The sequence below is a fragment of the Dunckerocampus dactyliophorus genome, chromosome 17, assembly GCF_027744805.1.
Source record: "Dunckerocampus dactyliophorus isolate RoL2022-P2 chromosome 17, RoL_Ddac_1.1, whole genome shotgun sequence".
Taxonomy (NCBI): Eukaryota; Metazoa; Chordata; class Actinopteri; order Syngnathiformes; family Syngnathidae; genus Dunckerocampus; species Dunckerocampus dactyliophorus.
In genome coordinates, this window is record NC_072835.1 from 22,223,054 (window position 1) to 22,238,193 (window position 15,140).

At 45.3% G+C, this 15,140-nt stretch overlaps 1 protein-coding gene across 1 annotated transcript; it reads left to right on the forward strand.

Annotated features, from left to right (window-relative positions):
• The first annotated feature begins 810 nt into the window (after nucleotides 1-810).
• enc1 (ectodermal-neural cortex 1) lies at nucleotides 811-14,403 on the forward strand. Its single transcript, XM_054757619.1, has 3 exons — nucleotides 811-1,117; nucleotides 6,661-8,469; nucleotides 11,510-14,403. The coding sequence occupies exon 2, from the start codon at nucleotides 6,667-6,669 to the stop codon at nucleotides 8,440-8,442; it is 1,776 nt and encodes a 591-aa protein (XP_054613594.1). The 5' UTR covers nucleotides 811-1,117; nucleotides 6,661-6,666; the 3' UTR covers nucleotides 8,443-8,469; nucleotides 11,510-14,403.
• The last annotated feature ends 737 nt before the right edge of the window (nucleotides 14,404-15,140 follow it).

Here is a 15,140-nt window from a genome sequence, read left to right on the forward strand (position 1 = left end):
TTATGCCTTTGCCCTTTGTAGCGATGTTTGCAAATGATCACGTCACGTTAACAAAGATCGACCAGCTAAGGTCTTGTCTGTTTTTCCCCACAGTGCGTGCTGCATTATCTTATTGGCCACTAGATGCCACTCTTCTCACACATAGTTCCAGCCTTTTTTGTCGGTTTATAGTTTGTCCCCACAATCCAGATGTTTATTCTAAAGCAAAATGAGTCTGCATCCTATTTTTTGGACGAATTTATGTAACTAAATAAGGTATTTTGATATTACACTGCATTCAGTATGTATGGTGGAGTGCAGGTCTATATTACTGCAATAATATCAATATTATGACATTATCGCACATTAATACCTAAAAGCAAAGTACTGTATTACTATCAGCGTAATGGCATCTCCTGCCATGGCTCTCATTGCATTGTGCAGATGTACCAAATTCAATGGCCAATGAGTGAAATTGGGCTTTCATGGCTATGGTAAACATTTTTGTGAAAATATATTTTAATATAAATACATATTCACAATTGGGTGCTATACTGGTAAAGTTTGGCTTTCTTTTACAACACAAGCATCAATTCAGCGGTTCCCAGAGGAAACCGGAAGTGATGGATTTGGAAAACATTATATACAGACTTGCAAGCAAATAATGAGGAGGAATCGTGTGTGCGTTTGTGTGTGTGTGTGTGAGTGTGTGTGCGGTGAAACTGCCAATCATGGTTTTGCATACGAACTCCCCCCCCCAGCTCTCACTTCATTTGCTCCACTAGGTGACGGCTCCTCCCTCCTCCCCTCCCCGCTGGAGACACACACAACAAGCATCACAAGCACGGAGGACTGGCAGCTCAGTCAGTTAGTCAGTCAGTCAGACTGAGAAGTAGAAGACGAGCAGCACCGCCTCCGAACCTCATCGGCAGCTTACCCGGTCAAAGCCCGTCCTCTTCCGAGCCCCAAAACACACGCACACACACACATCCTGGGAGCTGCAGAAGATCGGCTCGGGGATTCAGCTGCTTTGCTCCGGGAGAAGCGAGGAGAGCGCGGCGGCATCGTGGCTCTCTCACCACGGGCATGTCTGAGGGATTCCACGGGCGAGGTTGAACTCCTGCTTTCCCCCAAAGAGGTAAGGCTTTTTACTGCATCCCAGCAGCCAATCAATTAGATCATTAATTACAAAAATTAAAGATGTTAATAAAAGGTACGCATTCATCATCGCAGCAGGCTTGAAGACAAAAGATTTGTACTGCATCAAGATGAACTACTACTACCACAACAACTACGACGTAACCTTATTACGTATGCACCAACACATACTGTATATTCTCTGAAAATAAGAAACCAGTTGCCTTGAGTTACACCAAGCAGCAGTTGAAGATGTTTACATACTGTAGTGCTTGTACAAGTGGTGAGAAGTGCACTGTACTACTTCCAAGGATGTTCGTTGTAGCTTTTGGTAACATTCTGAACATTGATGATGATATCAAGTGCTTATCATGTCAACTGCCTCATCATAAAATATGTGTAAACTGGGTCTAAAGCTAAAGTTTATTCTGGATCTGATCCTGATTGAAATGTAATATGGAAAAAGCAATTGAAGCAACTGAATCCAGTTGAATGTTGTTATTTATATTTAAGAATTGGCATCACGTTGACTGCCGAGAAAGGGTGCAACGCAAAGAAGGAATGTGCCTTAGCACTTCAGACTTTGCAAATTGAATATACATCTCCTTATAAATAACTAATAACTACGGGTGTCACAAGACGAGACCATACACGAGATTGGGTCTACGAGACGAGATTTTAACCTTACTTTTAAGAAAAGTACAATGAAAAAAATACCCAAAACATATGACAATATATTGCAATATAGTAATTTAATTTCTACTACGTTGGTTTTAGCACCTTGGCATGTTTGTTCCACAGAACAATGACATGAACGGAGTGAGCCCTTTTGTCAGTAATACAGTTTCTTTGTCTTTGTGGGTGCAGGCGGGGCCGGTAGCGTACACACAGAGTGCAGAGGAGCGTAATGTAGTAGAAATTAAATGAGCAGATTGCAATATATTGTCATAGATTTGTTCATTGTACTGTTCTTAAAAGTGATGTCAAAAGCTTGTGTTGAATCGTTCTCGTAGACACAATCTTGTGTATCGTCTCACCCCTCATAAATACGAACCCCTCTATTCCTCTTTACAAACCCAACTGGTGGAGGCAGATGACCGCCCCCTCCTGTCTACTCAGAGTTCCTTCCTTCCCTGTTTCAGACACATGGTTGTGAAACAAACCTTCTGGCACAGACTCGTTTAACAGGCGCTATCACGTGTCACAATTCTCTGATGGCAAGTCAATTTTATTTATTTTTTTCCCCGACACAGGGTTGTGGTTTAAATGCGTTAAAAGCGGCGTGCGCGACATGTGTGACGACAGCTGGCTCCAGACTGTAAATTAGATCCAGGGGAGGGTTGATGCTGATCGATGGTCGTCCTACATGTCCTCCTTTGCTTTCCTTTTTGTCTCTTTCTTCCAAGTGGGCTAGGCCCATTTGATCCCCATGTTTACTTGCGAAGGACGGGCTGCCCCCCCCCCCCCCCACCCCCCCACCCCACCACCACCACCACCACTGCATTCCCATCCCTCTTCCTCTAGTCTACGATTGTGAACACCTGGCAATGATTTGAAGCTAGCCGGGCCTCAGATGGAGAGCAGAGGCGTCATCCTTTCTCACTGGGACGCTCCCAGTGTTGTTTTGTGAAGTCACTCACAAACCTTATGGCAGTTTTAGGGTCTATTAGAAAGAATTATTACATTCATTCTTGTGCTAACTTCCCCATTGGGATACCAATAACAATGGGTGATGTTATCCTTTTGTTCTAAATTATCATAATCATTAAATAGCCATAAAGAAGCCTAAGTAAAGTCTTTTAAATGATGCAAACAACAACAGGGAAGAGTTGGATGCAACTGATAAGCACTGATTGCTAGGATGAGCTCATCGCTCCATTAGTCATGTCTAATGAGTACAAACCGGCTTATATTTTGAACAGTCCTCCCTTCATCTTCAGTGTAACTGGAGTATTTATTCCAACAAACACTGCAGTTTCTTCATGTGATGTCTTTGATCGGCATTACTTCCCACACAAATAAAAGGTTCCCAAAAAAAATACAAATCTCCATGAAACGGAGAGTGTGAGAATGACTGTTACCCGCAGATTAATCTCGATTTAACGGTCGCTCAAAGCAGGAAATGAGTCCATTGGCAGCCGTTTGAATTCACTTCAATCTCTTTGGTGTACTAATTGCGTCTCCTCTATTAAATCACAAGACTTGCTAATTATAACGCAGTGACAAACCTCCCTGATTTAATGCATGATTTCACCAGGACCTCTTTTTCTAATTTAATCATTTTTAGCATTCAATTAGAAATTGGAAAAGAGAAAACACGAGGATCAGAATTGGCGCTGTGTGTGTGTGATCTTAGCCAAACTAAAGGGTGACACGTTGTCGTCTTTGTGGTAGGCGGAATGTGATCGGGCCTGTTGAGCCGAGGTCGCGCTCTGTTTGATATTTTATGCAAGCGTGAGTAAATGCTTCGTCTTCCTTGTGGCTCACATTCAGTCATACTAGTTTCAAGCTACGTCCACACTGCAGGATATGATTTTTTATTAAAATCTGATTTTTTTATGTGGTCGTTCACATTACCATAAAAATGCGAGTTGTTAATGTGAACACAAAGTGCTCAAAAGCACACCGTGAAACACACTGCACAACCAAAGACAAGAAAAAATAGACCTGTGAAGAAAAAAAACACTTCAATAAAAACCACACACAACAATAAAAACAATAAATAAAATGGAGTATCAAGTCTGTGCAAACAAAATTGCACTTCAATAAATAATGAACATTGGGTATTATTCCTTAAAAGGAACACAAATTAATGAAGCTATAGGGGTGATGCCTGCGGGACGCAGCACAAGGCAAAATGTGTGCGAGTGTAAACAACGCTTTACTCCTCGCTTGTACCACACTGTGCGTGTACTCGCTAGTGTCGCCAGTGTCCTGGGACGCTAGCCTGAAAGACTTGTATACACACATGTAGCATTCATATAATCTTTAAGCTAAGATATGTATCAAGTCACCCAACAATGGTTGTTGGTGTTCCAGATTGTGGTTGTGAACTGATCTAATCGCTTTCTACTTTGTATGCTTTACAATCCATTGAATCCTTCCTCTTACTCACATTTTATTACCTTGTTAGCCATTTGCACCTGCCCGCAGTCTTGCTAAGCTAACATCGCCTTTGTGAACTTTTACTGTACACATACTTGGAATGCCTGGAAGTGTGGAACACACACATCCTGCATGTCAAACATTGTTTTTGAGCTTAAGTGTTGGCTGACTGGCGCTGAGAGCATGTACATACGTACGTACGTATGTTCACCTGGAATCCCAAGCATCTCTGTCATCCACATCTACCTCATCATGTCAGGTGTGTAGGAACGTGCGGCCAGTTGTTTTAATGCTTCACATTCTCCTTATACGCTGCAGGAATGACGCACACCAAAAACCTTCACGCATGATTGTGTCCTCGAGAGGGAGAGGGAGAGAGAGTGCGGGAGAGCGCGGTCCAGGGTTTTGAGGGCGGTGATGTAACCGTAGGAAACTGACCCGAAGCGCAAAGAGAAAGAGGGGCAACTTTATAATGTTGTACGTCGCTAATAAAAAACACTGTGAACCTGGCGATGCAGAGAAAATGAAAAGTCTAGAAATACAAGACATTTTACTATTACTACTACTTTTTAATGTTTGGAGAATGTTTTCATAGCGCGTTTAATTTGAAGAGGTCGCTTCACTTTTTGTTTTCTGATGTCCCAAGGCTGCAACGGTCTACTATAAGGTTGTTTTTACACGAGCACTAACTCTATCTTTTTAGTCAAAGTATAGCCTAAAGTGAAATGAGGATTTGCTCTCAATGGGCCTCATTCACGAACATCTTCTTAAAAGTCTTCTTAAGAAGTGTACTTAAGAAGGGGTTGGAAACTGCACCACATTCACGACACGTTCTTAAGTAGGGATAATCGTTGGCACCGGTGTTCTTAGGTTGATGAATGCCAACTGCGATGCCCGTGCATGTAAGGCCTAATTTGCATAGGTCACCGCCTATTATTTCCTATATAAGGTCAAAAAATGTGCCGTGCGCAACAGGCAGCTGGACGCGGAGATGGCAACACGCAAGGGCAAGACTGAGGAGCAGCTGGACAACAAACGAAAGAAAAAGTTCAATCCTACTGAAATAGAGGTGCTTTTACAAGGAGTGAGCGAACACAAGACCACCTTATTTTCACGTGTATCCACCGGTCATCAGGCCATCCAAAAAGACTCGGCATGGAGCACCATTGCAGGAAACATAAATGCCGTTTCCACGGAGAAACGCGCCACCGCAGAGGTTAAAAAGAACTGTTTTGACTTAAAATAGACTAAAAAAAAAAAGATTGGACTGCACCAGAGGGATCTGGAGGAAACGGGAGGTGGGCCATCAATCAGAAACCAAACCATTTCGGAAACTCTAGAAAATATTTACACAATCATGATGGAAAAATAAAGTCAAAATACATAGTTTGTGTGTGACAATGTATTTTTTCTGTGGTTACATTTGATTAATTAATACAGCAGCCCCGTGCTCTGGCTCAAGACGTGGCTGGGGGCGCATGTCGTTATCTGGGGGTGCTACGTGCGCAATAGACACACCACGTTTCATTGCGATGTTATTCTGATGATCCTGCACACCTGCAAGAACAGAGAGGGAAGCCTGAAGCCTGAAGCGGGACATCAAATATTGGTGGCTTTCAGCAAATAAATCTAATGGTCCCTTTACATTCTCTCTCTGCAGCGCACGTCCAGACAGCCTTTTTTTTTTTGATGAATTGGGATTTGAATATATATTTATCCATGGAGTGTATTTTAGTTGTTTTGATGATAAATAATTGTTGGGATATTTTATTTGCACTACATTTTTTGGGATCAGGTTGCAAAATCCATCATGAGGGCGATTGCGCATTGAAAGTGCAAGCTTTGCTTGTGCGTAAGAGTCCTCCTGAGCGTTCGTAGAATTTGTTCTTAGATCTAAGAACTGTGAGTTGAGAACACGTTTCGTGAATGACAAAAATCTTCGTAAGAAGGCTTTAAGAACACATTTGTGCGTAAGAACGTTTCGTGAATGAGGCCCATTGTGTGCAAATGTGGCAAAGTTATCAAGAAGCCGTGAGTGCTGCCTTCCTGTGTGGAATGAGCTCTGAGCGAGGACAGACCAAGGACAGAACAAGACTATTGGGGGACTTTTTGGAGTCCTGCTGCTCTGCTTATTTCTCCAACAGGCACTCACTTGGATGATAGATATTTGCTGGATAAACAAACAACAACCTCTACCCCCGCATCCTGAAGAAGGCTCTCGTTATCTGCTCAACTTCCTTGACTCACTCTCACAGTGTTTTGCAAATAGCAGTCACAGGACCTCCTCCCTAATGCCTCGCTAGCTCTTGGGAAAGCTTGCAGCACTCTTGTTGCAAAATGCTCACTGTTTGTGTTGAGGACGCTGTTGCTGCAATATTCACTTCTGTTTGCATAAACAAATGAATGGTTCTGAGAGACTGTTTTATTTTTGTTTTTCAGGATTCAATGAAAATGTCTGTGTGTGTCCACGAGAACCGGAAATCTCGGGCCAGCACCGGCTCCATGAACATCTACCTGTTCCACAAGTCTTCATATGCCGACAGTGTCCTCATGCACCTCAACTCTCTGCGGCAGCAACGGCTCTTCACGGACGTGCTGCTTCACGCCGGCAGCCGCTCCTTCCCATGCCACCGCGCTGTGCTGGCAGCTTGCAGCCGCTACTTTGAGGCCATGTTCAGTGGCGGGCTGAGGGAGAGCCAAGCTAGCGAGGTTGACTTCCATGACTCCATCCACCCGGAGGTCCTAGAGCTCCTGCTGGATTACGCATACTCGTCACGGGTGGTCATTAACGAGGAGAATGCGGAGTCGCTTCTGGAAGCTGGGGACATGCTGGAGTTCCAGGACATCCGAGATGCCTGTGCGGAATTCCTGGAGAGGAACCTTCACCCATCCAACTGCCTTGGCATGCTGCTGCTTTCAGACGCCCATCAGTGTACCAAGCTGTCTGAGCTCTCCTGGAGCATGTGCCTCAACAACTTCCCTGCCATTTGCAAGACGGAAGACTTCCTCCAACTGCCCAAAGACATGGTGGTCCAGCTGTTATCCCACGAGGAGCTGGAGACTGAAGATGAGCGGCTTGTTTATGAGGCTGCCCTGAACTGGATCAACTACGACCTGGAGAGACGGCACTGCGACCTTCCTGAACTCCTCAGAACGGTCCGCCTGGCCCTTCTGCCCGCCATCTTCCTGATGGAGAACGTCTCAACTGAGGAGCTGATCAACGCCCAGGCCAAGAGCAAGGAGCTGGTGGACGAGGCCATCCGCTGCAAGCTGAAGATCCTGCAGAATGACGGCGTGGTCAATAGTCAGTGTGCTCGACCTCGGAAAACCAGCCATGCCCTCTTTCTGCTGGGGGGGCAGACATTCATGTGTGACAAGCTATACCTGGTGGACCAGAAGGCCAAGGAGATCATTCCTAAAGCGGACATCCCGAGCCCGAGAAAGGAATTCAGCGCCTGTGCCATCGGTTGTAAGGTGTACATCACAGGGGGGCGGGGCTCAGAGAATGGTGTGTCCAAAGACGTCTGGGTCTATGATACAGTCCATGAAGAATGGTCCAAAGCGGCACCAATGCTCATCGCAAGATTCGGTCATGGCTCAGCCGAACTGAAGCACTGCCTGTATGTAGTCGGAGGTCACACAGCGGCAACCGGCTGCCTCCCCGCCTCACCGTCCGTGTCGCTCAAACAAGTGGAGCAGTTCGACCCGGTGGCCAACAAGTGGACCATGGTGGCGCCTCTGAGAGAGGGTGTGAGCAATGCGGCGGTGGTCAGTGTCAAACTCAAGCTCTTTGCTTTCGGGGGAACCAGCGTCACCCACGACAAGCTGCCGAAGGTGCAGTGCTACGACCCCCAGGAGAACCGTTGGACTGTACCGGCATCCTGTCCGCAACCATGGCGCTACACTGCCGCTGCCGTGCTGGGAAACCAAATCTTTGTCATGGGCGGAGACACTGAGTTCTCTGCTTGCTCAGCGTACAAGTTCAGCAGCGAGAGCTACCAGTGGACTAAAGTGGGCGACGTGACGGCCAAGCGCATGAGCTGCCAGGCCGTGGCGTCGGGGAACAAACTATACGTGGTGGGGGGGTACTTTGGCACCCAGCGCTGTAAAACCTTGGACTGCTACGACCCCACGCTAGATGCTTGGAACAGCATCACCACGGTACCGTACTCTCTCATTCCCACCGCCTTTGTCAGCACCTGGAAGCATCTGCCGGCCTGAAGACCTCAACTAGACTCATTCCATGAGGTATGTCCAACATCCCATCCCATAGAAACACTGGTCATGCTCTTACATTACTGTACTCTGGTGAGATACTTTCAATTCAAAGCCGTTTGTGCGTAGAACACATGGGTCAAAATGCAATCTCTTTGACCTTTAATTGTCCTTCCCTCCACTTGTGTATTGGAATGCATGGGAAAATCCAAAAGATGTGCAGTGGGATACATTGTGGTCATCGCTGGTGGTACGCCCATGCATTACTAGAATTCTTTGGGTGTGAATTAGAGTTCGGTTATGTGGGATATCAGAGTAAAGAAATGTAAAGAATTTGTGGACCAAATAATCTCACGGTTGGTTAGTGATTGCGAGCTCTTCAATGATTCCTAAGTGTCCCGGTTAACGGTACAGAAAACAGAAAGGAATGTCAGGAGGGAGGGAGGCAAGTAGCAGGGGGTTGGGGTTGACGAAGGCCTGCAAGCGTGAAGTGACTGATGTGGCTGTGGGGACGTGCCAAAGGACAGAGAGGATAATTGAAGGAGAATAGGATACTTTTATTGCTCCTGTGGGGGAACTTCGAGCGGGAAAAGAAAGGGGTTTGCCAATTAAACGGTGCCGCACGCCAGCAGGCCGCAACGCCCCGGCGAGGCTAATCCACTCTCCGCCACCTCCCTTTGATGAGGTTACGCTCCTGACGCCGGGTGAGAAGAAGCAGAGGCTGCGTCGGAAACTATTCATCAAGGGTTACGAGCGGTGTTTGGCGGGGGTGGGGCAGGGAGTGTGCCAACATGGTGAGACATACATCTGCCCTGATAACCTCTTTTTCTATCCAATTCCACCATGTAAAACAGTTCACATGTTGGCCTTTTCAGCTTCCTTTTGTTGGGCTACCAGCCGTAGCTAAACATGTTGCTGTCCAATGACTGGACAACAGTAGCGATGTCATGAGATCTCGTGAGAATCTTGCGTTCTTGTGATAATAAATAAATAAATTAATCATGTATTAATCATCAGTTAATAAATGAAAACAAACTTGCCCACCTCAAACACATTCAGTTTGATGCAGAGCCTTCGTCCCGCTCTGCTCCAGCGCCAGCTGCCTGAGAGCCCAGAACAGTCAACACTCACTGAGACGTTTGGTCGACAACGTAAATACAAACGGAGCAGCGCAGGGAAAGGTGACATATTAAGAGGAACGATTGCATTATTATGATATATTATTATTATTTATTATCATAACATGTGTAATTTATTTGGTTTCCAAAAATGTTGACAATATTGTTTAGCATCAATTTTTGGGACAATTAACATTTCAAAATGCACCTGCAGTGTTTGTGACTCAGTTTTCTCCAGTACAATTTGAATCAGGTGAAGCCTGAAGGGATAGTTTGGATTTTTTGACATGAAGCTGTATGACATCCCCATTAGCAGTGGACTATATCAATACCCCCACCCCTCATCCCCCATTTGGTCCCATCAAAAAAAGTCAGACCTCACAAATCGCTCGCTTCATCACATACACACGAATGGAGTGGCGACAGTGCGCAGGGACACGGCGGGAGAAAAATATAATGCCAAGCGATTTGTGAGGTCTGATTTTTGAGGCCAATGTATTACACTTTTGAACGCATATTGTTTTGAGAAGCCAAACTTTTTACTTAAATGACCCAACAACTAAGCAGAACTACGTTCCCCGTCATGGAAATCCGACCAGAACTGGACTCGCGGGGGATCAAATGGGGAGGTAAGTCACGATGGGGATGTCATATAACTTCATGTAAAAAAATCCAAACGATCCTTTAATCAGGTTTCCAATGCGGGACGTCAATAGCTGCATCACTGCTTTGTGTCACTTTTGTTGACTGCTTCAGCGACTTACACAGTGGTGTCCTGCTTTGTCATCACTGGAAACACAATCCTCATCATGATTTACCCATGTCAACCATGGCCAACGGAATTGAACTGTACTGTAGCTTTAGCGTCCTTTGTTTTGTTGGCTCGCCTTCCTGACCTCCTTCTCAGCCCGCCAACGCACGATGATGGTAATCAGGCTAGACGTAGGAGGCGCCCTGGTAGTCGTCAGGCGCCGCAGGCCATGGGAGGCATCACCCACACATGGCTGCCAACTCTCAACAAATCACAGAGGTGTAGGCGAGTGAGTCCTCATCTGTCGTGTACATGCTCGTTGGGTAAAGCCTCTGGAAGCGGCTAATAGCAGCCACAGTGGCTAACCCCACGCAGGATTACTCCCTCTAAGTCCACTGACTCTAGCGTCTCCAAGGCAGCGGCACACTGTATCCAGTGAAGGGTATAATCCTGCCACTTATTTAAACCTCAGCTCGTCTTTTGTCCGCCTGCTTGACTGCCACCGTTGGGGCTGACAGCCTGTTTGTAAAGACGAAAAGGGAAGAAAACTGTCTGAGGAAAAAATATGTCCTGGTACTTACAAGAGGAACTGTAATGTCAGAATATCTGACAGTGATCTTCTTGATGCTAACATGAACCAAAATACATTACAAGTGCCAACCAAGCCAGTTCTTTCAGAGGGAGAAAGATACAGTTTTTAAAAACATCCGCTTAGCCTTGAATGAAAAGTCATACTATAATTTATGGCTTTGGGGTTGTTTTGTTTCTCTTAAGCAGTGTTGCAAACTTGGAGACTTTGTCGCTAAATGTGGTGACTAGGAACAAATCTAGCGACTTTTTCTGGCACCGTGAAACAAGTAGTCCTAACTGCAAGATAAAAGGTACCAGGTGCAAGCCAAGATAAAATATTACAATTATTTTATTTTGATGAAGTGATGGCCAATTTTAAATTAACAAACAAAGAATCAATCTGTAGTTCTAAATGTAATTAACATGATTTTTACTCACTTTTGTCTCTCCTACGAGGTTATGCTTTTTTCCCACAGCATCTGTGACCGCGTCATATGCAAATAACAAATATGCAAATTAGCCAATGACATCATCTAGCTGCTTCTAGGACATCCAATAGATATTTTTCTTACTGAGGAGTTTGCAACAGTGTCTATAAGACACTTCCCACTCATGCATTCCTCTTCTCTTTCAGATTTTGCGTCATCTACTGCACTCCGACTGAAGAGGCACTCAAAGAGAACGACTTCACCTCTGAGAGGAAAAGGAGCTCATGCCAAACAAAACAACCAGACTGCTGCTTGCTTGTTGTGGACTTGTGTGGGACATTTCACCCAAACACCACCACCATCACCACCACGTACTGCACTGTATAGCATGTACAGTATTTAGACTTACTGATGCACACATGGCACAATGGAGGCGCAAAGCTCTTCATCCTCTAATAAGCTCCTTTCTTTGACCTGCCCCCCTCAACCCACCTCAATTGCTTCTACCCGAGGCGTGTGCACGTGGAGCTGTTGCCACTTGATGAAAAGTGGCAGCTGACGTTGATGATCTGCTAAGAGTTTTGGGTGCCTGAGTTTGGGGGGGTACGACCTTGTTTTTCTGTTTGGCACCTCAGCTTTGACGTCCTCCGTGCTCACAGCAGGCCATCACTCGGCTGGACGCGAAGCCTCCGCTTCCTGTTAGTGTGCTCATCTTTTTTTGTGTTTTGAAACAGCATGTGCCCTCGTAGTGACTCAGCACAACTGGCATGAACTTTAATATGTGCTCAGCTTGCGGTGTCCTTCCTTAATTTATACGTGTTTAATCCTATTTATTTCTCCTCTGTGTGAATGTTTGAGGAGGGAAGGGGGTGGGGGGCTGTCCTGCATGGTCATGTGATCTCAGCAGGCCTTCATTGTGCAGTCTTAATGAGAGGAGGGGGAGGCTCAGATTACCCACAGTGTGCGGCTGTTAAGGCCGCGGGGGTCGCCCCAACCCCGTGAAAAGAATTCCAACTTCGGTCCAAACTTGCCTTAAATCAGACGCCCCCACCCCCTCATCCCAGGCCCTAAAAAGTGCACCGATGCAACAATTAACCAGTAAGGAGGCAAGTGTCATGTGACCAATGGAGAGGAGTGGGCCTGACGAGGCTAAGAATGTGGCGGTCCCTGCAGCTGTCTGCGGGACAAATGGGTATTTTGGGGGGGGCTATGTGGAGTGTTTAGGTCACATGTCGGAGCTCCCAGTCTTCCTCCCCATGATCCAGAAAACTGTGCAGTGATAAGGGCAGACACCGCAGTGCTTTTTTTTCACCATAGTGTCAAATAATTATGCTGTCCTGCGGGGGTTTTGCTGACAAAGAGCTCATTGGAAGCCATTTTGGCCATTTGGCTGTATACAAAAATGAGTCCAAATTAGGGATGCTCCAATCGATGAGTATCGACCGAATAATGCCTTCAAAAGTCAGTCACAAAAAATGATCGGCATGCGGCGGTAAACTCTACATGTGTGCTGTGTCACGTAGGGTTGCCAACACCCGTATTGAGTCAACAAGGGACGCACTTTGTCCCGTATTGCTGCGAGAATCAAAACTGGTCTAATCAAACCTATTGCCGTTCGACTTTTCTTGCATCTTTGTTTACACGCTCTGCCTAGCTAGCTTGCTAGTTAGAGTTATCCGCCTAGCTTTCTGGTGTTCGAACTTCAAATGTAACCTTTTACAACAGTGACATTTTGTTGTTAAAACAAACAAGCAGTGTGGTTAGTTTGGAGCTCGGTTTTGCCCCATGGTCAAGTGGATATCACATTAAAGGGGTTTGTACTGACTATTTAAAGTGTTACTGAAGAACTTTACAGTCTTGTTGTGATTACACTAATTATGTCTTGTCCTCCAAACACTATTTGTATGTGCTTGTGGAACATAAACCTTATGATGCTGATACTATCACAGGGATCTCCTAGCTTGCCAGCTGATTTTGAGTAACTCACCAAAGGGTCAAAGGATACTTGCTTCAACTCTGTGTAGTTTCTTATTATACGTGTTGAATTCAGACTTTACTTTATGTGGAGATGTGCTTGGCAAATAATGTAGTGTACAATTTAATGATGAATGTTGGAGACCCTGCAACCTGGACACCGAATTTATTCTGTTTTAAGTTAAGCAAGCCAGATTTCTATTTAACAATGATATTCATTTGTATTATTTTATTCTGTTAATTTTGTTATCTTCAACTGAAAGATAAATTATTGAACAATTTATTTCCCATGTATTCATATTACTCCAAAATGTGCATTCAATTAAATTCAATTCAGATTTGTGTCAAATAGTACAAAAATTGTTTTACAAAAATAAAGGCAATAATTACCTATTTGCCAGAGGCTTTTGGAATTGTCTAACAGCGGCCCTCATCATAAATACATGGAAAAATGTACAGTTAATCCATGTGATCGGTATCGGACAATCTCACTCATGGATGATCGGAATCGGCAGCATAAAACCCTGATCGGAGCATCCCTAATCTAAATATGAGCTTTGACTAGAATCCAAAACAAAGTAGTGCGCTAACCCGGTGCAAAGGGTTCTCAACATGCGAGTTACACGTGCAATCAAGAATTGATCAAAAAAGTTTGAAAGACCAAAAACAAAGTGACAATGTGTCAACTTGTTGCTACAGTATGTGAAATGTCTTAAATGTTCTCGTCTTGGTGATCTATTGACATAAAAGAATAACTTGGCTTGGCTTTACTTTTTCCCCACACAACGCAACAATTCCCAAACATCATCTTCTCCTCTTCTCCCAACATCGCCACCAGCTCCATCAGAGCGCTACCTCCCCCGCACAAGACGGGTCTCCGTGGAAACGGACACTTATGAATGAGCCTTGCTTTTTGTATCCGGATGTCCTCCTCTGCTTAGTCTGGGAATGGTGGGAGCGCCGCAGCTTTCCCTCCCACCGCCATCGCCATCACAACAGTGTGTTGTCATTATGTCATGACGTTTCATTTCTACTTCCATGGCATTATTTTGTATAGATTTTTTTTCACAATGTGAAATCCATGGCTGAATAAACATGAGAGGTTTTCCCTCTTGGCTGTACAGAATCTCTGTGTCGTCGTGCCCGTCATTCCATATTCAGGTGAATGCATTCACGTTGCCGAGATATTAAAGGCAGTCTATCATGCATGCGAGCTTGACGACGGACTGGAATCATCTCATCAGCGCACTCTGGCTTTGCTTCCTGCACAAGAAGAGGCGCCACATACTTTCCTTTTCTCTCTGCAGTCACCTTGGCAACCATTATCTGCAAAACTGTGGGGGCTGGAGGAGAACATGAAATCTTAAAAAGCACCTCTCTCCTCCCCCAGCCCCTCCTTTCTCACACTTGTCATCAATCAATTGCATCACATTAAAAAAAAAAAGCGTCAGTTGCTGCATTTTGCTGCAAGTTCTCCAGTCCAGTTCGTGTGTTTACATTCCTCGCTCTGACACCAGTTTGAGAAACACCAGTCTGACTGGATCCTGACCCTCGTGAGCCCATAATGGAGGATTTGGGTGGGGTGCTAAAGAAATAAACAATCTCTACACAGGGATGTTGCAAGAAGCCTCTCAGCCACTAAAATATTTTCACCAGCCGTCTGTGTGTGTGTGGCCTGCAAACAAAGGCTGACATTTAAGGTGAAATGTGGAGGCGCTGTGTGTGGGGGGGCCCCCCCTTTGACCTCCCCACCTCATCTAACAGCCCCCACATTAATTACGACAGGAAGTTGAATTTCCTGTCCGGCAGGAAGCTGGACTTAACACCCCCCCCACCTCCTTCCCTCACAAGTCACCCACAGCA

Bases quoted from the DNA above. Each gene is read 5' to 3' on its own strand.
- enc1 (XM_054757619.1), top strand. From the start codon at position 6,667: ATGAAAATGTCTGTGTGTGTCCACGAGAACCGGAAATCTCGGGCCAGC.